This window comes from Colius striatus, chromosome 5 (genome assembly GCF_028858725.1).
Source record: "Colius striatus isolate bColStr4 chromosome 5, bColStr4.1.hap1, whole genome shotgun sequence".
NCBI lineage: Eukaryota > Metazoa > Chordata > Aves > Coliiformes > Coliidae > Colius > Colius striatus.
This window is the reverse complement of record NC_084763.1, coordinates 13,863,174-13,879,243: the sequence shown is the minus strand read 5'-3', so window position 1 is coordinate 13,879,243 and position 16,070 is coordinate 13,863,174. Positions and strand designations below refer to the sequence as shown.

Genomic DNA, 16,070 nt, shown 5'->3' with positions numbered 1-16,070 from the left:
CCTGAGCTGGGTTGCCAAGAGATGACAGTGTCAGGGACAGCATACAGGAAGTGCAGAACAGAGCAAAAGGACAACCACAAATGCCTGATTTTATGTCAGCTTAAACTGCTGTGGTGCTGCACTTCCTCTCTGAATGTAGAATATTAGTAGGGATGCTATTTAGGGATGGGATGAGGGGGTTAAATGCAATGGTATTTTAAAAATCAGTGAAACCTAATTTAAGACTGCCATAAACTGAAGTTCTTTAATTAGCATAATTGCACAGTGTCAAGACAGGGCTGAGCTAAGGTAATTTGAAAATGTAGCTATGCCTCTTACATTTTAACATCCTCAGATTTACAAAATGAAATAAGTACTTGTTTCCTCTGGGAAAGCGGTATCCTTTTTTTTTCCTTTTAAACTTAGTGAATTGATTTCATACATACACAGATATATAAAAACATTCCAATTTTAGATGGAATTACCATGGATTTTCCTCTGGAGAATTCTATTCAGAATTGCTTCTATCAGTTGAACAGTATGGATGGAAAGGATGCAGGGAGGCAGGCTTTACAAATGACATGTCACTTAAAAGTGGGTAAGTGAGAAGCTCCAGTATCATCCCTCCCCTTTCCTGACTCCAGTCATACAAGTACTCTGTAGAGGACTGTAAAAGCACTGGTGAGTTGACCTCAAGATGAAAGATAATAAATAATGAAGTTAAATCAAATCCAAATCCATTTTACCAGAAAGTAGTTTTTTCTTCCAGAAAAGCTAATTTGTGCTCAGTGTAATGAGGGTAGTTTGAATTATGCCTAAAGCAAAGTAAGCAAATAGTTGAGAAGCTTGCTTTGGCAGGAGGATCACATATTAACCTTTTCTGCCCCAAACACAAATGCTGTAGAAAACTTTGTCAGTATTAATATATTATCAATGTTATGATTCAGAAAAATGTCCCCTTATTATAATACATAAACAAACTTCTCATGACATTAGCAACATTTGTAGCGGATTTCATCAGCATTATTCAACACTGACAGGATTTAAATACATGCATCTTTAAAAGGATTCTTTCAAAGGATCTGGAAGCTCACTTCAGAGCAACAAGTATTTCAAGCGCCGTTACAGTCTGAAAAGTGACTTGAACAGAATTCTGTATAACAGAATCTCCAAGCTGTGAACCATGCAGTTTTGGATATCTGTTATGTTTAAAACACCTTTTACATATGGGAATAGGTGAGATCAAGTTGAGTTGATTGTGATTCTGAAGTTGAGTTTGCACATAAACATGCTGCAGGTTAAGGCCTATCTGTTTAATGCCATCAGACAGAAGTCTCCCTTCTTTCCTTCCAACTGATTGATGGCACTATCTGGAACGTCACACATCTACTACCTTTTAATTTTTCCAGGCCTCTGGAAGCAGAAGCACTTAATTCTTCTGAGGAGGTAGAAAGGCAACTAAAAGCAACCTTTTAGGTTGCTTTTAGATTCATACAGAAGCTAACTATGCTTGTTTTTACAGATGACTCTTAAACAAAATGCAAGCAACCAACCAAACCCTTTTATTAGATCACTAATTTTCAGCCCTGAAGGCCTAGAGGAGCCCAGAAGTAATGAAAGCTGCAGTAGCAATTTATGCTCCCCATACCAGTTCCATCCCTTTCAATGTGCCAGAATAACCACTTCTGTTTTAGAGAAGTCTATATTTACCGATCTGCTGGCTTATTCCAGACATGAATCAGTTCCCACAAATTTAAGCATTGGTCGGTTTGAGGCTGGTTCTGAGATAATCTAGTGGCTCCCTGCTGCCAACATGTACTTGTGGAAGATCTGACTTGGGCATCAACAAAAGGTAAGCTATGAGACTTCTGTGGGGAAACAGATGGGGAGAGGACAGGGGGGTGGTGGTGTGACAGGATGACAGGAGTTTTGTCATTGATGTTGTTGCAGAATGCTAAGGTAGTGGCATTTTAACCTGATAACACACCAAGAGAAGGAGAATGCCTGGGCTCGGAGGCTGCTCAAGTTGACATTGAACAATTATGAAGCTCTGCTCTCCTAAATGCAAACCCGTTATCAGCAGGTTGACTTGTTTTTAGGAAGTATTTTCAGGTCTGTAAACTAGAAAAGGCTGGTAATCTAAGACAAACATTAAGTCTTTTTTTCCCCCAAACCTATCAGTGTTGCATATACTTCCATGTACCATTTTTAAAAAAGATGTTAACTGGAAACAGTAGTGTTTGTTTGGCCTTTGGTATTTGAACTCCTCTATGTTCTTCTGACTTGTGTATGTATTTTCACTGGCATTATCCTGTTGTGGCTAGACACGTTTGCTCATGGGACATTGAGAGGAGCACTTAATTGGAAGCTTTTTTACAAGATTAAAAAATGTAAAACAAATACTATTGTAATTTGTGAGTACAACTGGCTGTGACTGGTTACTGTAAACAAGGTGTTTTGTTTTTAAATGTGAGGCTTTATCTCCACAATCATATTCTAATAATGTTGCTTTGGTTTGCCAGATAATGCCTTTGCCACACACTTTATGAGGCTTCCTGAAGATATTACAGCTGTCTTATACCCTTGTGTATTGAGCTCACGTTAAGGTCAGAATTTTTAAAGAAGCAATATTTAGCAGCAGATGGAGATAAAATACTTGGAGCGTTGTTTATTGAACAGCCACTGCTTGTAGGTGTAGAGTGTGACAGAAACAGTAATACCATTTTCAAGGATGGGTGTAGTCCTGGTATAATGCAGAAGAGGTGCTTCCCAGATGCCTGGCAACAGGATGTGGGGTAAGGGGATGAAGCTGGAGCACAAAAAGTTCCACTTAAACATAAGAAAAAACTCTTTCACTGTTGAGGTGAGTGAGCCCTGGAACAGGCTGCCCAGAGGGGTTGTGGAGGCTCCTTCCTTGGAAGTCTTCAAGACCCGTCTGGACGCATTCCTCTGTGACTTGATCTAGGTGCACCTGCTTCTGCAGGGGGTTGGACCTGATGATCTCTAAAGGTCCCTTCGAACCCCTACCATTCTGCGTGTGATTCTATGATTCTATGAACTCATTAACTCATTACTTTGTTAAAACAGGTATCCCTTGTTATATTACCATTAACTATGAAAAACATTTTCATGAAGGGAAAGACCCAGAGCCTAGAGGTCCTAATACTGTTTACATTCACAACATAATTGGACCTTTTTACACGGTGCTGTTAAAAACTGTGTGGAGAACATTGGGAATTCACAGTTGGAGCTATTGAGATCTAAATGTCTGTGACAAAGCCTGTCTACTAAGAAACAACCTCTGTTCACATGTCTTAAAAGTCAGAACCAAACCCAACTGCACAGTGGAAACTAAAAAAGCTTCGTATCTTGAGCTTAATGGTTTTTTTTGTACACATCTGCTGATCATACATGCCTCCACCTCCTGACACTCACCATTTAGATATTTGTAAATATTAATAAGATCCTCCCTCAGTCTCCTCTTTTCTAGACTAAACAGCCCCAGTTCCCACAGTCTTTTCTGGTATGAAAGATGTTTCAGTTCCTAGATCATCTCTGTCCCTCTTGAGCTGAGGAGCCCAGAACTGGACACAGGACTCCAGATGAGGCTTCACCAGGGCAGAGTAGAGGGGGAGGAGAACCTCCCTTGACCTGCTGGCCACACTCTTCTTGATGCATCCCAGGATGCCATTGGCCTTCTTGGCCACGAGGGCACATTGCTGGCTCATGTTCAGTTTATTATCAACCAGAACTCCCAGGTCTCTCTCTGCAGTTATTGTGCATTTGGTTTGTTTCAAAATTGAGGCATCATAACTTGCACCATAAGTAGCTCAAAATGGTTGCTTGCCTTGTAAACAAGTCAACAGAAGCAGTATCTTTGTGAAGAGTAGTTGCTACAATGACCATGCTACCTACCTCGTAGTGGGCTACTTTATGGAGTAACCATGAAGATACTCAAGTAACACGGCAGCTATATGGGACAGGTCAGAAACTCTGCATTATACATTCTCCAACAATTAGCCTGCTTGTGGTCATATTATTTTCCTGAATGCAAATATCGAAGACTTATATTTTAAATCAGTACTTGTAACTCTTTACCTCTCAAAATGTATTGACAAATGTATATTATTTTAGCACTCAAATTTATCTTCCAAGAGCTTTAAAAGAAGCGAGAATGCTCTTTAATGTCACCTTGTTTAGCTGAGGGATTCGAGAAGGATGCTGTTATGGGCTGGGAGATTTAATTAAAATGTTTAACATTTAAATCTGTTAAATGCCCCTTATGAACTGACAAAGACCGACTTTTGGTTTCTTCTGCTGCTTAAGAAAAACAAAGCCAAGGTGACAGGTCATTAATCATGAGATGCCAAGGCAATTGTATTTTCTAAGACCGTGTTGTCATACTCCTTCAGAAGGGGGGTATAAAGGCTCTAATTAGCATGTCTCCATTAGATTTTGACCTTGAAAGTCAAAAGGCATTTTGTTCTGCACATCACACCTTGAATATAACATTTGTTACCTCAGTGGAAATTACTTTTAAATAAAACCTTCCCTAGCCGTGAACTCTAATTTCAAACAATATTCTTTTGGCATAAACCTAATGGACTTGTTGTTTTTCTTTCCCCGTGGTACTTCAGTGATAAGGGTTGGGGGTTACATGACTCCTAGCTAAAACCAGGTTTTAAAAGCAGTCACACTTAAAGTGTTCACGATGTTGCACTGAGTGTTGATTTTTTGTTAACATTGGAAAGATTACAACTGGTCTGATTCGAAACTAACTGGGCTACAAGCCTAGCCTGGCTGTAGCGGGCACTCCACATGTGCGACATGCCAACCGTCATGCAAAAGCAGCGTCCGAGACACCCAGGGTGGAAGGCAGCACTCTCTGCCCCGTGGGGGCTGGCGGGTTGTCTTCCCAAGGCTCAGGGTTGTGCTCCCAGTGCCGGCAGCGGGGCCGGTGGCACGCGACGGGATGGGGCGGTTGGCGGCGAGGGACGAGCAACGCCTCGCGCGCGGCAGCGCTGCTCCCGCCTCCATTCTCCTCACGGAACCGCTCTCCCTGCCTGGGCAGCGAGCGCTGCGCGCCTCGCCGCGGAGGAGCTCACCGCGGGCACAGGCCTCCGCAGCTCCAAACAGCGGCTGGGGCGTTTAAACTGACTCGCCGCGTCGTGGCCAAGAACCGCCTCCCGGGCCGTAGCGGGGGAGGACACCGAAGGGACGCCCGCAAGCTCCCGGGGCTGCGCCGAGGCGGGGCCGCCCCTCTCGGGGCGCAGGCGCCCGCGCGGAACGGAACGGAGCGGAGCGGAGCGGAGGGGGAGGCTCCGCCCGCCCTTCCGCCGCCGTGCCCCGCCCCGTCCGCTGCCTCTCGCCTCCCCCCGCCGCCCGCGGAAGTGAGCGGAGCGGGAATGCGGCCGTGCCGCCGTTGCTGCCCCGAGCCACGGAGCTGAGAGCTGCGGCGAGGCGGCAGTGGGGCAATTACCGCTCGCGCCTCTCTTCCCCCGCCACATCGCCGCCACCTCGCTGCCTCCCGCGGCGGCCTGCGCCACAGGGTGAGCGGGCGGGGCCGGGGCGGCTGGGGGAGCCGCGGCGGGGGCTGCGGGCGGGGGGCCGCGCCTCGGGGGGCCGCCGCTTTCCTTCAGCGCTCCTCTCCTGCCTGGCGCCGAGGAGACGGGGTGCGGGCAGAGCCGGGGCGCAAGGGGGTTACGTGGGGTGAGGGTTTATTTTTAGGTGCGGGGCGTTCATTCTGTGCGGAGCCCCTCCCCGGGCGGGACGAGGCTGCTCGCTTGCGGCGAGGGGGAAGCGGCGGCGCTGCTCGGTGTTGCTGTAGCTACTGGGCAACTAATCCTAATCCTTGGTGGCCCCTGACAGCTCTGCGGGCTCTCTGTATGCATCTCTCTGCTCCGCGCTGGTGTGAGGGGAAAGGTGGTCGAGACCTACAGGATTTGGCTGTTGGTTTATTTTGTTTTTTTGGAGGGATCTTTTGGTTTAGGGTTTTTTCTCCCCCTCTTCTAGCGCTGGTTTCTCTTGCAGATGTTGCTGCAGGTGAGGGCAGAGGGAGCAGTGTGATTGCCTGGGATCTTGGGGCATCTCTCTCTTCACCTTTCAGTTCCTGCTGCAGTGCTAAAGACTTTTGTAACTATCGACTCAAGTACGATTTCGATGGAAAATGAAGGTAAAGGTCTCATCAGAGTCACTGACTTCATTGGAGCTAAGAGGATTTTTGCATGCAATTTGGTGACAACTCCTACTGGTGCGTGTGTATGTCTTACCATTCCAGGGGTTTGCAGGGTTGCTGTCTCGTGTTAATCTTGTAGAAGAAAATTTGATCTGTATTTTGTAGTTTAGGAATTTCAGGACCATCGTTTTTCTCATGCTGCTGCTTGTTGAACTAATAATCAGACAGATTTTATTCACTCTTGACAGATACACAAAATGCCTATGGTGTGTTTTAGTACTCTGTGTATTTGCAATAGAAATGTCTTATTTAAATAGGGGCTTCTGAGCAATTAGTCGCTTGGTATTTACTTAGATTATATGATTTTGTTAAATTTTGTCTTTCAGGGTGCTATTGAGAAACAATAATTGCATTTTGTGTTGAAATATTTTGTATGTATTAAAAATTGCTTAAGTTTACTCTCTTGGACAGTATTTAATTAAAAAGTGGCACTGAAGTTTTGAGTTCTAGTACTTGAAAGATCTGGTATGAAGCTCTAAACTCAAATGTAGTAAAGGAAGTTGCTCTCTTGTGCTTTGTCCTTTTTGTCTAATTTAGAAATGACTTAATCTGGTAGTTTGTTTCAGTTTTTCCATGTTCTTCTTCAGTATATGCTCTGAGAATCTTGAGAGCTTCTTTGCATTGGTAATAATGACTATGAACTTCATTGATGTATTTAATATTTAAAGTTTTTTTACTTTTTTTTCCCCTTTCAGTCTGACTCTGACTGTTGAAAATTGCTGAAATGTATTGTTTTTATTACCATAAGTGTAAGAAACGAATTACTGATTCTCCCCATCCTCCTTATGTCACCAATATTTTTGAAGGTTAGATGGATATTTTTTTTTTAGGTGGCAACTCTCCTGTAGGTTGTTTTGTGTGACTCAGGAGCTCCTTTTCCTCCCAACCTGTTCTGAAAAGGGAGATGCTTTTTTAGTAGTTTGACTTGAATGAAGAACTGGATTGAGTTTGTGGGGTAGTCCTAACTATTTTCTATGATTGCATATTTTTCTGTTTGGAAATAACGACTGTCTTCCTTGACTGGAAAGTTGTAGTAATTGTAAAGTCCAATCTATATTGAAAACCATGGAGGTGGTTGTAATCTGGCATTTCAGAACGCTTTTTAAACTTTAAAATGATGTCAGGAGTAATTCTCTTGCTCATGTCTTCCAACTGAGCATTTGTGACAAAGAGCATGGAACTTGTTTAGATAGAGGGAATTTTGGAGTGTGGGGGAGCAGCTCTAGAAGACTGATCTTTCTTTTGGAAGTAGTGTCAGTGCTTTTATATTTCAGTTGTTGTGTCATAGTAGAAAGGTGTGGGTTTTTTGAATGCATGGCACTGGAGGTGTGGGGGAAGCAAAAATAATATAATACTATTGAACAGAAGTACCTGGAGGCGGGGAAGTACCTGTCTGACATAGGTGGGCCAAAACCAAAACAGCAGAAAGACTCTGAATGCCTTTTAGTTCTATTACCAAACAGACAGAATGACATAAATGTAGTTTGTAATCAGGTTGCACATGATAGTATGTCCCATTCTAATTCTTCTGAATGTTGGTAGCACAAAGGTGGCATTTATTAGTTTTTAATGGAAAAAATACTATAATATTTACTTCCTCCCCACTCTTTCCACTCCCCATCTAATAACTGAGTCTTCAGACAGGAACATACAATTACACCTGTGTTATTTCTGTTTTGGTGGTGTTGGTATTTCTGAGCTCTTCTTTTTCTGTCCAGTTGACATTTTGAGCCAGCTGGACACTAAGAGCTTTCATATTGGAACTTTTGAGCTCTCTTGAGAGGATCCTTACTGATTCTTTCTCCAGCAGAAAGTTGAGTCTTTGCAATCTTTGTTCTACAAGATTACAGTTAGAATGTCTCAACTTCATTTTTTTGAAGTTTTGAAAGCTTACGTTTGAAAGATCTTTAGTTTGGATGCTGAGCAAGAGATGACAGACTCTTTTTCTCCTCTCTATTTGGATTAATATTCAAGATTGGAAAGTGATAAAATAGTTTGGGAAACTGATGTTTTCCTGTGTCAGTTCAGTATTCATATTGGATGTTTAGTCCAAGCCAGTTAGTGTTTTTTCCCAAGTCTTTGTTGTTCGTATGTTGTGTTGGGATGACTAAATTTGTGTAAGCCTTCATGTAACTCATCATAATAGGGAAGAAATAATTTCCTGTCATAGAAAGACTTCTGCTTAGCTCTGTAAAACTGACTTACAGGAATGATGTTTGTATCTGTTTGGAAAGAATTTTGTGACTTCTTTTGGTAAGCAGAGCTTTTTCTTAAAATACAGAGTTGAGACAACTTGTGTAAACAAAGTATAACTTTTGAGTGCAAAGCAGGCTTTGTAATTTTTCCATTGATGCCTTTGGGCTTTTTAAATAATCTTCTGTGTATTTTTTTTTTGGTCTTTTATCACCATCTTTTAGATAGTGGCAGGTTCTTTTTTTCTACTGAGAAATGTCTTGTAGAAGACTGCCTTTTTTTAGAAGACTTACAGTTTAGTTTACATCAACTTAGAGCTTTTCTGCTCTGAGGTGAGACTGTGATTAGAAATACAAATTGTTAAGTAGGAGTTCTGTTTTGTTACTAAGGCCCTTGGTAGCATTTTTTTTTCAGATCAGAAGAGGTCAGAGTAACATTTTTCCACTATAAACCAAAAAGATTTTTCCGAAATCATGTAGAAGGTTGGTGCAAAAACTCAGACAAGGCTTACTGTAAGCAATAAGAACACCATGTTGTGATTCTGAAATCCTCCTTAATCTTCAGTGTTTTGAGTCGTAGTTAATTTCAGCTAATCTTCAAAGATGACTGTTAACTTCAGCCTATAGTCTGTCAGGAGTGCTTTCAGGATCATTTTGATAATTGTGTGAATAGTAAGATGCAAGGCAAGAAATTTTTCTTTGGTTAAGATGCTTTAATTCTTCACATAATCCTGAGAAGACAAATGAATCTTTTTTGTTTGTCTTTTCTGCGCTTGAAGTGCAGCTGTTTTTCTGAAGTGTTGAAAATTGTCTTAGTTGCTAAACTAAGACGAGGTTTTGGGGGGCAGTGAGTTAGGACCCTGGACATCATGGATTAGACAGCTGTAAGTACTGATGAAGGGCACATGCGACTGGCAACAGAGGGGGGAGGGATGCCTGTGGCAGCAGTGGCTTGAAAGCAATTTAAATTGTTCCAGAGTGGCATCATCATTTGTTCATGAAAGTAATATCCAAAGAAATCAGAATTAAATTTGTGGTGGATAGCGTTAGAAATTCTGATATGGACTTGGTGTTATCATAGCAGTTCACCTTCCTTTTGACATGTAGATGATTTCTTAATAAATTAAGAGACGAATCAAGAGTTTTTATATTCATTGATTACTACGTCTTACCGTCTGCAGCTTGCAGAAAATTAGAACCCAATACTTAACACATATTGGCAGAAAAATGTCTCATCCCTTCTGTTTAACCTAGAGGATAAGGTGAGAGATTTTTTTTTTAACTTTGTTAAAAAAGTGGCAAGTCTTCACTAAAGACCAATTCCAGTGAATACTTTCCTATCCTTTAACAGCACTTTGATAAATAACTGCTAAGTTAACATAACACTTGTCTTGCATTAGAAGTTAGATCTCTTTTTTAATTGAACAGTCTGTGTTGTCTTTGTTGTTTGACTTATTGATAGAGCATTAGGTAGTTTTAGTCTTTCCTTCCCTCCTTTTTTCCCCCCATACATGTAAATCAGAAGTGGTTGTGGTTTAATGTGGAATCTGCTTGAGTTCAGACATCACAGAATGTATGTTTAGTTAGTTAGCTTTGTAGCTCCTTTATGTGGAGAGTCTTTGGCATAATCTCTTTATAGTGAGTCAGGGAAAACAGTGGTGTGAAGAAAATGCAGACAATTCTCAGGGCAGCTAATTAAACAAAAGATAATAAAACATTTTTGCTTGGTTTTTTTCTTTTTTTGGTGAAGAGCGACAAGTATGTGGTGATATTGGGATGCTCTTCCACAGCACTGAATGGATGGTCTCATCACTGCTGAAAAAAGACCCTTCTCTCGGCTGTGTTCCTGCTGTACCTCTTGTGTCGGCTGTTGTGTTGGTTTTTGAGTTTGGCTTGCTACCTGAGTTTGCATAGCACTTCTTTCCCTTTGTCCCTTGTGGGACAGCTTTCTCTTGAAAGTCAAGTGGGCTCATGATGTGTCCAGCTAATGTTGAAAACAGTGAGGGACAAAGGAGTGAGACCTCCTCCTTTGGCATAAGCAGAGCATTAGCTTGACTCGGTTCTTTGTCATCATAGTTTCAGTTCAGTATAAATTCACCCAGAGACCACAATGGAATTTTGCAAGAGTGGAATAAGTTAATAAGTAGATTTCAGTTGAGACCTGCATTTGAGTTGGTGAGATTTCAGGTGATACTGAATTGATTGATGCTGGATGATAAAATTGGCATTTTCACTGTGGTTTGTAGAAGCTAGAAGGAATGGTAAAGTTAAAATGCAGATTAGAGAGGCAGAAGAAAACACAATGATCTAGGTATAAATTTAAAACAAGCATCTGTTTCTAGTGATTTGTTTTGTAAGCATTCTAACTCTAAACAACTACAAGGGATAAAATGAAAAATGGGTTTGCAGATGCAGCCTACAGAATCTTTTACAAAGACCTTTTTTTTGCAGCACTTTTTCTACATATGTGACAAAAAAAGAGCTTGGTGTGTACCATGTTGCTGCTTTCTTGATAGTAATTATTAGAAAGCTTATTATTATAAGTAGAGTAGTTGAGCAGTGAGTTATGTTTGCATTTAAATTGACACTGACACTAGCTTGGTCCTGAGAACTGTTGTAAACAGTAGGTTCAGGATTTCTTTTAATGGGAACTTTCATTTTGCCACATTCTGAAGTAAGTGCATAGCTGTCAAGGATGTAATCAATGATTGGGTCTTGGAACTTCATTATTTTAAACAAATAAGTACTGAGCAAATATTTCTGTCGGTGGTTTTGCTTAATAGAATTACGTGGCAAGGAGAGTCTGCACGTGTCATGGCTACATTAGTAGTATATTAGAACACGCTAATGTTAGTGTTTGCTGTTCAATTACAGCCCTTCATTTTAAGAAGCTCAGCACTTCAAAGTACTATGAGATAGAAGCAGACTGTTGGCAAACAGCCACATGATCTTATTTCTAAGCTTAAATGTTCTTTTCTGAAAAGTTAGCAACCCTCTGACAAAATAAATGACTGGTATTTAGACCCAAATTCTTTTGGCTTTCGACTTCTAAAAGGCTTCATGTGAATTAGGACTTACGCAGAGGTGTATCCTATTTGGGGTTAAGTGAGATATGGCTGTCGGTGCTCTCCTCCTTGGCTGATGAATATCTGAACTGACCCAGTGCTGTTATACATAAACTTTTCTATCATCAAGGCACTAACATTGATTTGATCATTTTGGTGTGTGCTTAGGATTCTGTATCTTCTTGTTCTTCTGATTAATAAATGTGACGTGTGAAATGTTCAAACAGACTTCTGTGTTCAGGGAGGTGTTTTTTTTGAACAGGAAGAATCAGAGCTGATTATTTTGAAACAAAAACAGATGGTCAGATGTGTTTGTCAATGCATTCTTAGTAATTCTGATGCCACCTTAAGGCAGTTAGAAACCAAGCTTTGATTAATCACAGTGCATCCTCCAGAGTATCTAGGAATGCTCTAAATGGTAAGTCTTTTGTAGCAACTGAATGCAAAGTTTCAACTGTATACTAAATAAATGAGCTAAAGGAAATAAGGTGGTGTTTAGTTTAGTTGAGTTTAAATTTTTGTTGCCATTGCTCCAACAATCTACAGAACTGCAGTCAAATGTCATTGCTCTTGTGAAATATTTTCCCTAGCTAGAGAATGGACTGTTGCCATTCACAAGGCTTGCAAGATAACCGCATGGAATATACTGTGGTAATAGAAAATTACTCAGCCTCTGTTGAACTACATGTCCTACTTTCCTTTTTATTTTACTAAAAAAAAACCCCGAAGCAGACAAGGTGAAGCATCCTGAAAGAGTAAGGTATACTCAGCTTATGGAGATTTGTTTCTCAGAAGTTGATTTTTTTAAGATGACACATTCCTATGCGACCTGATCTACATGGACCTGCTTCTGCAGGGGGGTTGGACGAGATGATCTCTAAAGGTCCCTTCCAACCCCTACCATTCTTTTTGTGTTCCAGCTTCATCCCATTACCCCTTGTCCTGTTGCTAGATACCATACAAAAAGGGTTGCCTCAACCTCTTGACATCCACCATTTATTACTTATAAATATTAATGAGATCCCCCCTGTAGTGTCTTCTTCTCCAGACTAAACAGCCCCAGTTCCCTGTAGACTTTCCTCATAAGGAAGATGCTCCAGTTCCTTGATCATCTTGGTGGCCCTGCGCTGGACTCTCTCCAGCACTTCCCTGTCCCTCTTGAGCTGAAGAGCCCAGAACTGGACACAGGACTCCAGATGAGGCCTCACCAGGGCAGAGTAGAGGAGGAGCAGAACCTCCCTCGACCTGCTGGCCATACTCTTCTTGATGCATCCCAGGATGCCATTGGCCAGGATGCCATGTGCCATTGGTACATTGCTGGGTCATGGTTAGTTTGTTATCAACCAGGACTCCCAGGTCTCTCTCTGCAGAGCTGCTCTCCAGCAGGTCAGTCCCCAGCATGTACTGGTGCATGGGGTTGTTCCTTCCCAGATGCACACTTTCTCTGTAAAGTCTTATGAAATAACATATAATAGCAAGGGGCTGAAACTATGTGACCTGCCAGGATAGAAACTACTCTGCAAGGAGAACTCATTAATGCAAATTAGTGTTTCTCTTTCCTTCTGGCATTTTTTAGAGACAGAACTTTTCTGTGTGCATTTCCTTTGATGTTGGGACTCCTGGTAAAATGTTTAAACTAAAATATTGTTGAACAGTAACAAATTTCTTTGACTATTAGAATACAGAGCTGGTACAGCAGCTGTTTTTCCAGAAGTGAAAAATCATCACACTTTTACAAAGGAGTCCATTTGAATGAAGGTAGTAGACAGTAACTTCAAAGCCTTCAAAAAGTATTACTCGTCCTGAGCAAACAGTACGTGATAGAAAACAAGTGGCTCATTAGTCTGCAGACTTCAACCTTTTGGGGGTGGGAGGGGACTGTGCAGTGGCAAGTAAAACGCTGTTTGTGCAAGTTGTTTGTGGCTGTTGTTGTTGAAAGGATGGTGGTACTTCTTGCTCCAAGAAAGCAACATTTTCCATAAGGGTATTTGACAGAATGTAATACTCTCTGTCCAGGTTCTTTTAGATAATGTTGCATATAAAGAGTGTGTGATGTTGAGTACCAAATGTGTGTATTTGAATATACTTGGTGGTATGAGGGATTTCTGCTTTAGCAGAATAACATGTTTGTACTAAGTTTTCAATGTCTTTTGTAAGTTATACTTAGCAAAATGTAGAAATTAAGGATACACAGTTCAATCCCAATACTAACAGGATTCCCATTACTCATCTCTATTATATACTCTCTGCCATGACGGTGGGCATCCCCAGTTACTGGAAAGGAATATGTGGGTTGCAACTAGCTCAAGCCTATTGCACTGTCTTAAATGTATTAGGTTATTCAGTGCATATGTTGGGATGAGCCATCACACATACCACATGCCAGTCTGACTAACTGGGACATTTGCTGGACGTTTAGTGAATCTGGGGAGGAACAACTATGCCACCAATTGATCCAGTCAACTGATGGAGTTGTTTATCCAAAGCAAAGGCCACTGTCCAATCCCTGTTGTCATATGGTAAAGTGAGGCTCCTAGCAACAGCTGTGTTTCATAGTTAGTTAATTCCGGAGCTTCGTGGGCCCATCACCCTTGCTGGTCTCCTCAGAGCCTTTTATTGTAGGTTTATTGGTCAGTCACAGTATTTGAGTGTTCTTTATATCTAAATTTACAGGGGTTTGAGGCTCTTTAGGAGACACTGCTAGTTGAGAATATTGGGAGTAATTGATCTTTGTGATTTAATCACACGTGAGGTACATGCAACTCTATCATTCTGATCTGTATAGATGAAGCCTTCCTGAATATCATAGAATCATAGAATGGTAGGGATTGGAAGGGACCATCTAGTCCAACCCTCCAATATAACTTCCAGTTTTATGTACATCACTGAAATAATAGAGAAATTAGTTCAAAAGCCAAGAATAGAATTAAAAAATGAAACTTTAAAAAAATGAAATGAGGTAAGTTTGTAGCTTGTCTTTGTTTATCTCTTGTGAGTGTTGTCGCAGCTCAGGCCCAGCCTGCAATGATGCACCACAGCAGTCTCTCGCTTGGTGCCTCCTACCCACTCCCACCCTTGTTAGGATGGCAGAGGCCCCAGCGAAATGGGAGTAAAAAGATAACCAAGATTGTTGTGGATTGAGACAAGGGCAGGGAGGCCTCGCTGGCAATTATGGTTCCGGGCAAAACAGACTCCAGTACTCGACTTAGAGAGGAAAGTAGGAAAGTTTATTCTACTACCCACAAGAAACAGAACAGAAGAAAAAGCAAAAACAGAGCAGGATGATGAGAAAATCACAACCAGCACTTTAAGATCTTTCTCCCCAATCCCTCCTTTCTTCCCAGGCCCAGCTCACTGCTCCCGATATCTCTGCCTCCTCCCCCCTCAATGGTTCAGGGGGGCAGGGAATGGGGAATGTGGTCAGTCTCTCACAGATGGGCTCTGCTGCTTCTGTCTTCTCAGAGGAGGACGACTCCTCACATTCTTCCTCTGCTCTGATACAGGGTCCCTCGCCCAGGACACAGTCCTTAACGAACTTCTCTGCTGTGGGTTGTTCCCAACAGCCATGGCTTCAGCTGATACAGGGTCCCTCACATGAGACACAACCTCCTCTGGGCACAGTCACTGCCCTTGATGCGGGGTCTTTTATGAACTGTAAACAAATTTCAGCTTCACCAGTCCTCTCCACAGGATGCAGGGGAGTCTCTGCTCCAGCGCACCTCTTCCTCTCTTCCCTCACTGACTCTGGGGTCTGTATGGTTGTTTCTTTCTCTCTTCCAACTCCTTGCACCACCACCAGCTGGAAAAAAAAAAAAAAGGAGGAAGAAAGAACGGAACAGGAAGAAACCTCCTCTTCTGGCTTCTTAAAAAGTGATTGTGGAGACACCTAATTGGCTCAGCCCCAGAAGTGGGTCTGGCTCAGAGCTGGGGAGAGTTTTGAGCAACTTCCTACAGGAACCATCTTCACAGCCCCTTCCCCTTAGCAGAAACGGCTCCACACAAAGCCATGATACACGTGGTTGCACTGCTTTTTAATTACTTTATTAAATCTATATCTGTCACACTCACCTACTTTCACCTGCTGCCTCTGTTAGCATAACTGTTGAGTTTTTTGGGAGATTCAATTCCTGTTAAAATCTGGAAGAATCTTACTAGGAAGTTGCATCATAGTTAAAACAACCTTGGGTATTGCTTGTTCCACAGTGGTCTGAGGGCTCTTTGTTTGCTCTTTTCTGCCCTGCTTTCACTTTTTGAATTGTGCTGTGTATATAGTGTTTGCTTCTGGATATGCAGTTGGTCTGGGACTTGCTGTAACTGTTGAACATGCCTAATGTGTGATTTTTATTTTTATCTTTTTGTGTGTGTGCTTGGCTTTTTACTGTCTCTTCTCATCACTTGGTCATTGCTTGGGACCTGTCCTTAGGTTCTAGGAGCACCTTGCCCTATAGACAAACATGGGGAGTGGAAATGTTTAGTGAAATAGATATTTGTAAGGTCATTGTTAGAAAGGGAATCTGTGGAATCAGAGATGTGATGCTAAGCAGTGACCTATTTAAATGGAGAATTTGAAGATGGAGGACAAGATGGCTGAAGATCTGG

The 16,070-nt window shown here is 41.9% G+C and overlaps 1 protein-coding gene across 4 annotated transcripts in view; it reads left to right on the top strand.

Annotated features, from left to right (window-relative positions):
* Nucleotides 1-5,256: 5,256 nt before the first annotated feature.
* Nucleotides 5,257-16,070, top strand: part of ATP2C1 (ATPase secretory pathway Ca2+ transporting 1) — a 50,821-nt gene continuing 40,007 nt past the window's right edge. Inside the window, exons 1-2 of one of the 4 annotated variants that reach the window (XM_061997349.1) lie at nucleotides 5,257-5,528; nucleotides 6,010-6,151. In XM_061997349.1, the coding sequence (XP_061853333.1) occupies nucleotides 6,146-6,151 (6 nt within the window). In that variant the 5' untranslated portion in view covers nucleotides 5,257-5,528; nucleotides 6,010-6,145. Of the gene's footprint in view, nucleotides 5,529-5,821; nucleotides 5,928-6,009; nucleotides 6,230-16,070 lie in introns of those variants that run through there. The other 3 variants (XM_061997351.1, XM_061997350.1, XM_061997353.1) reach the window with 3 other exon arrangements.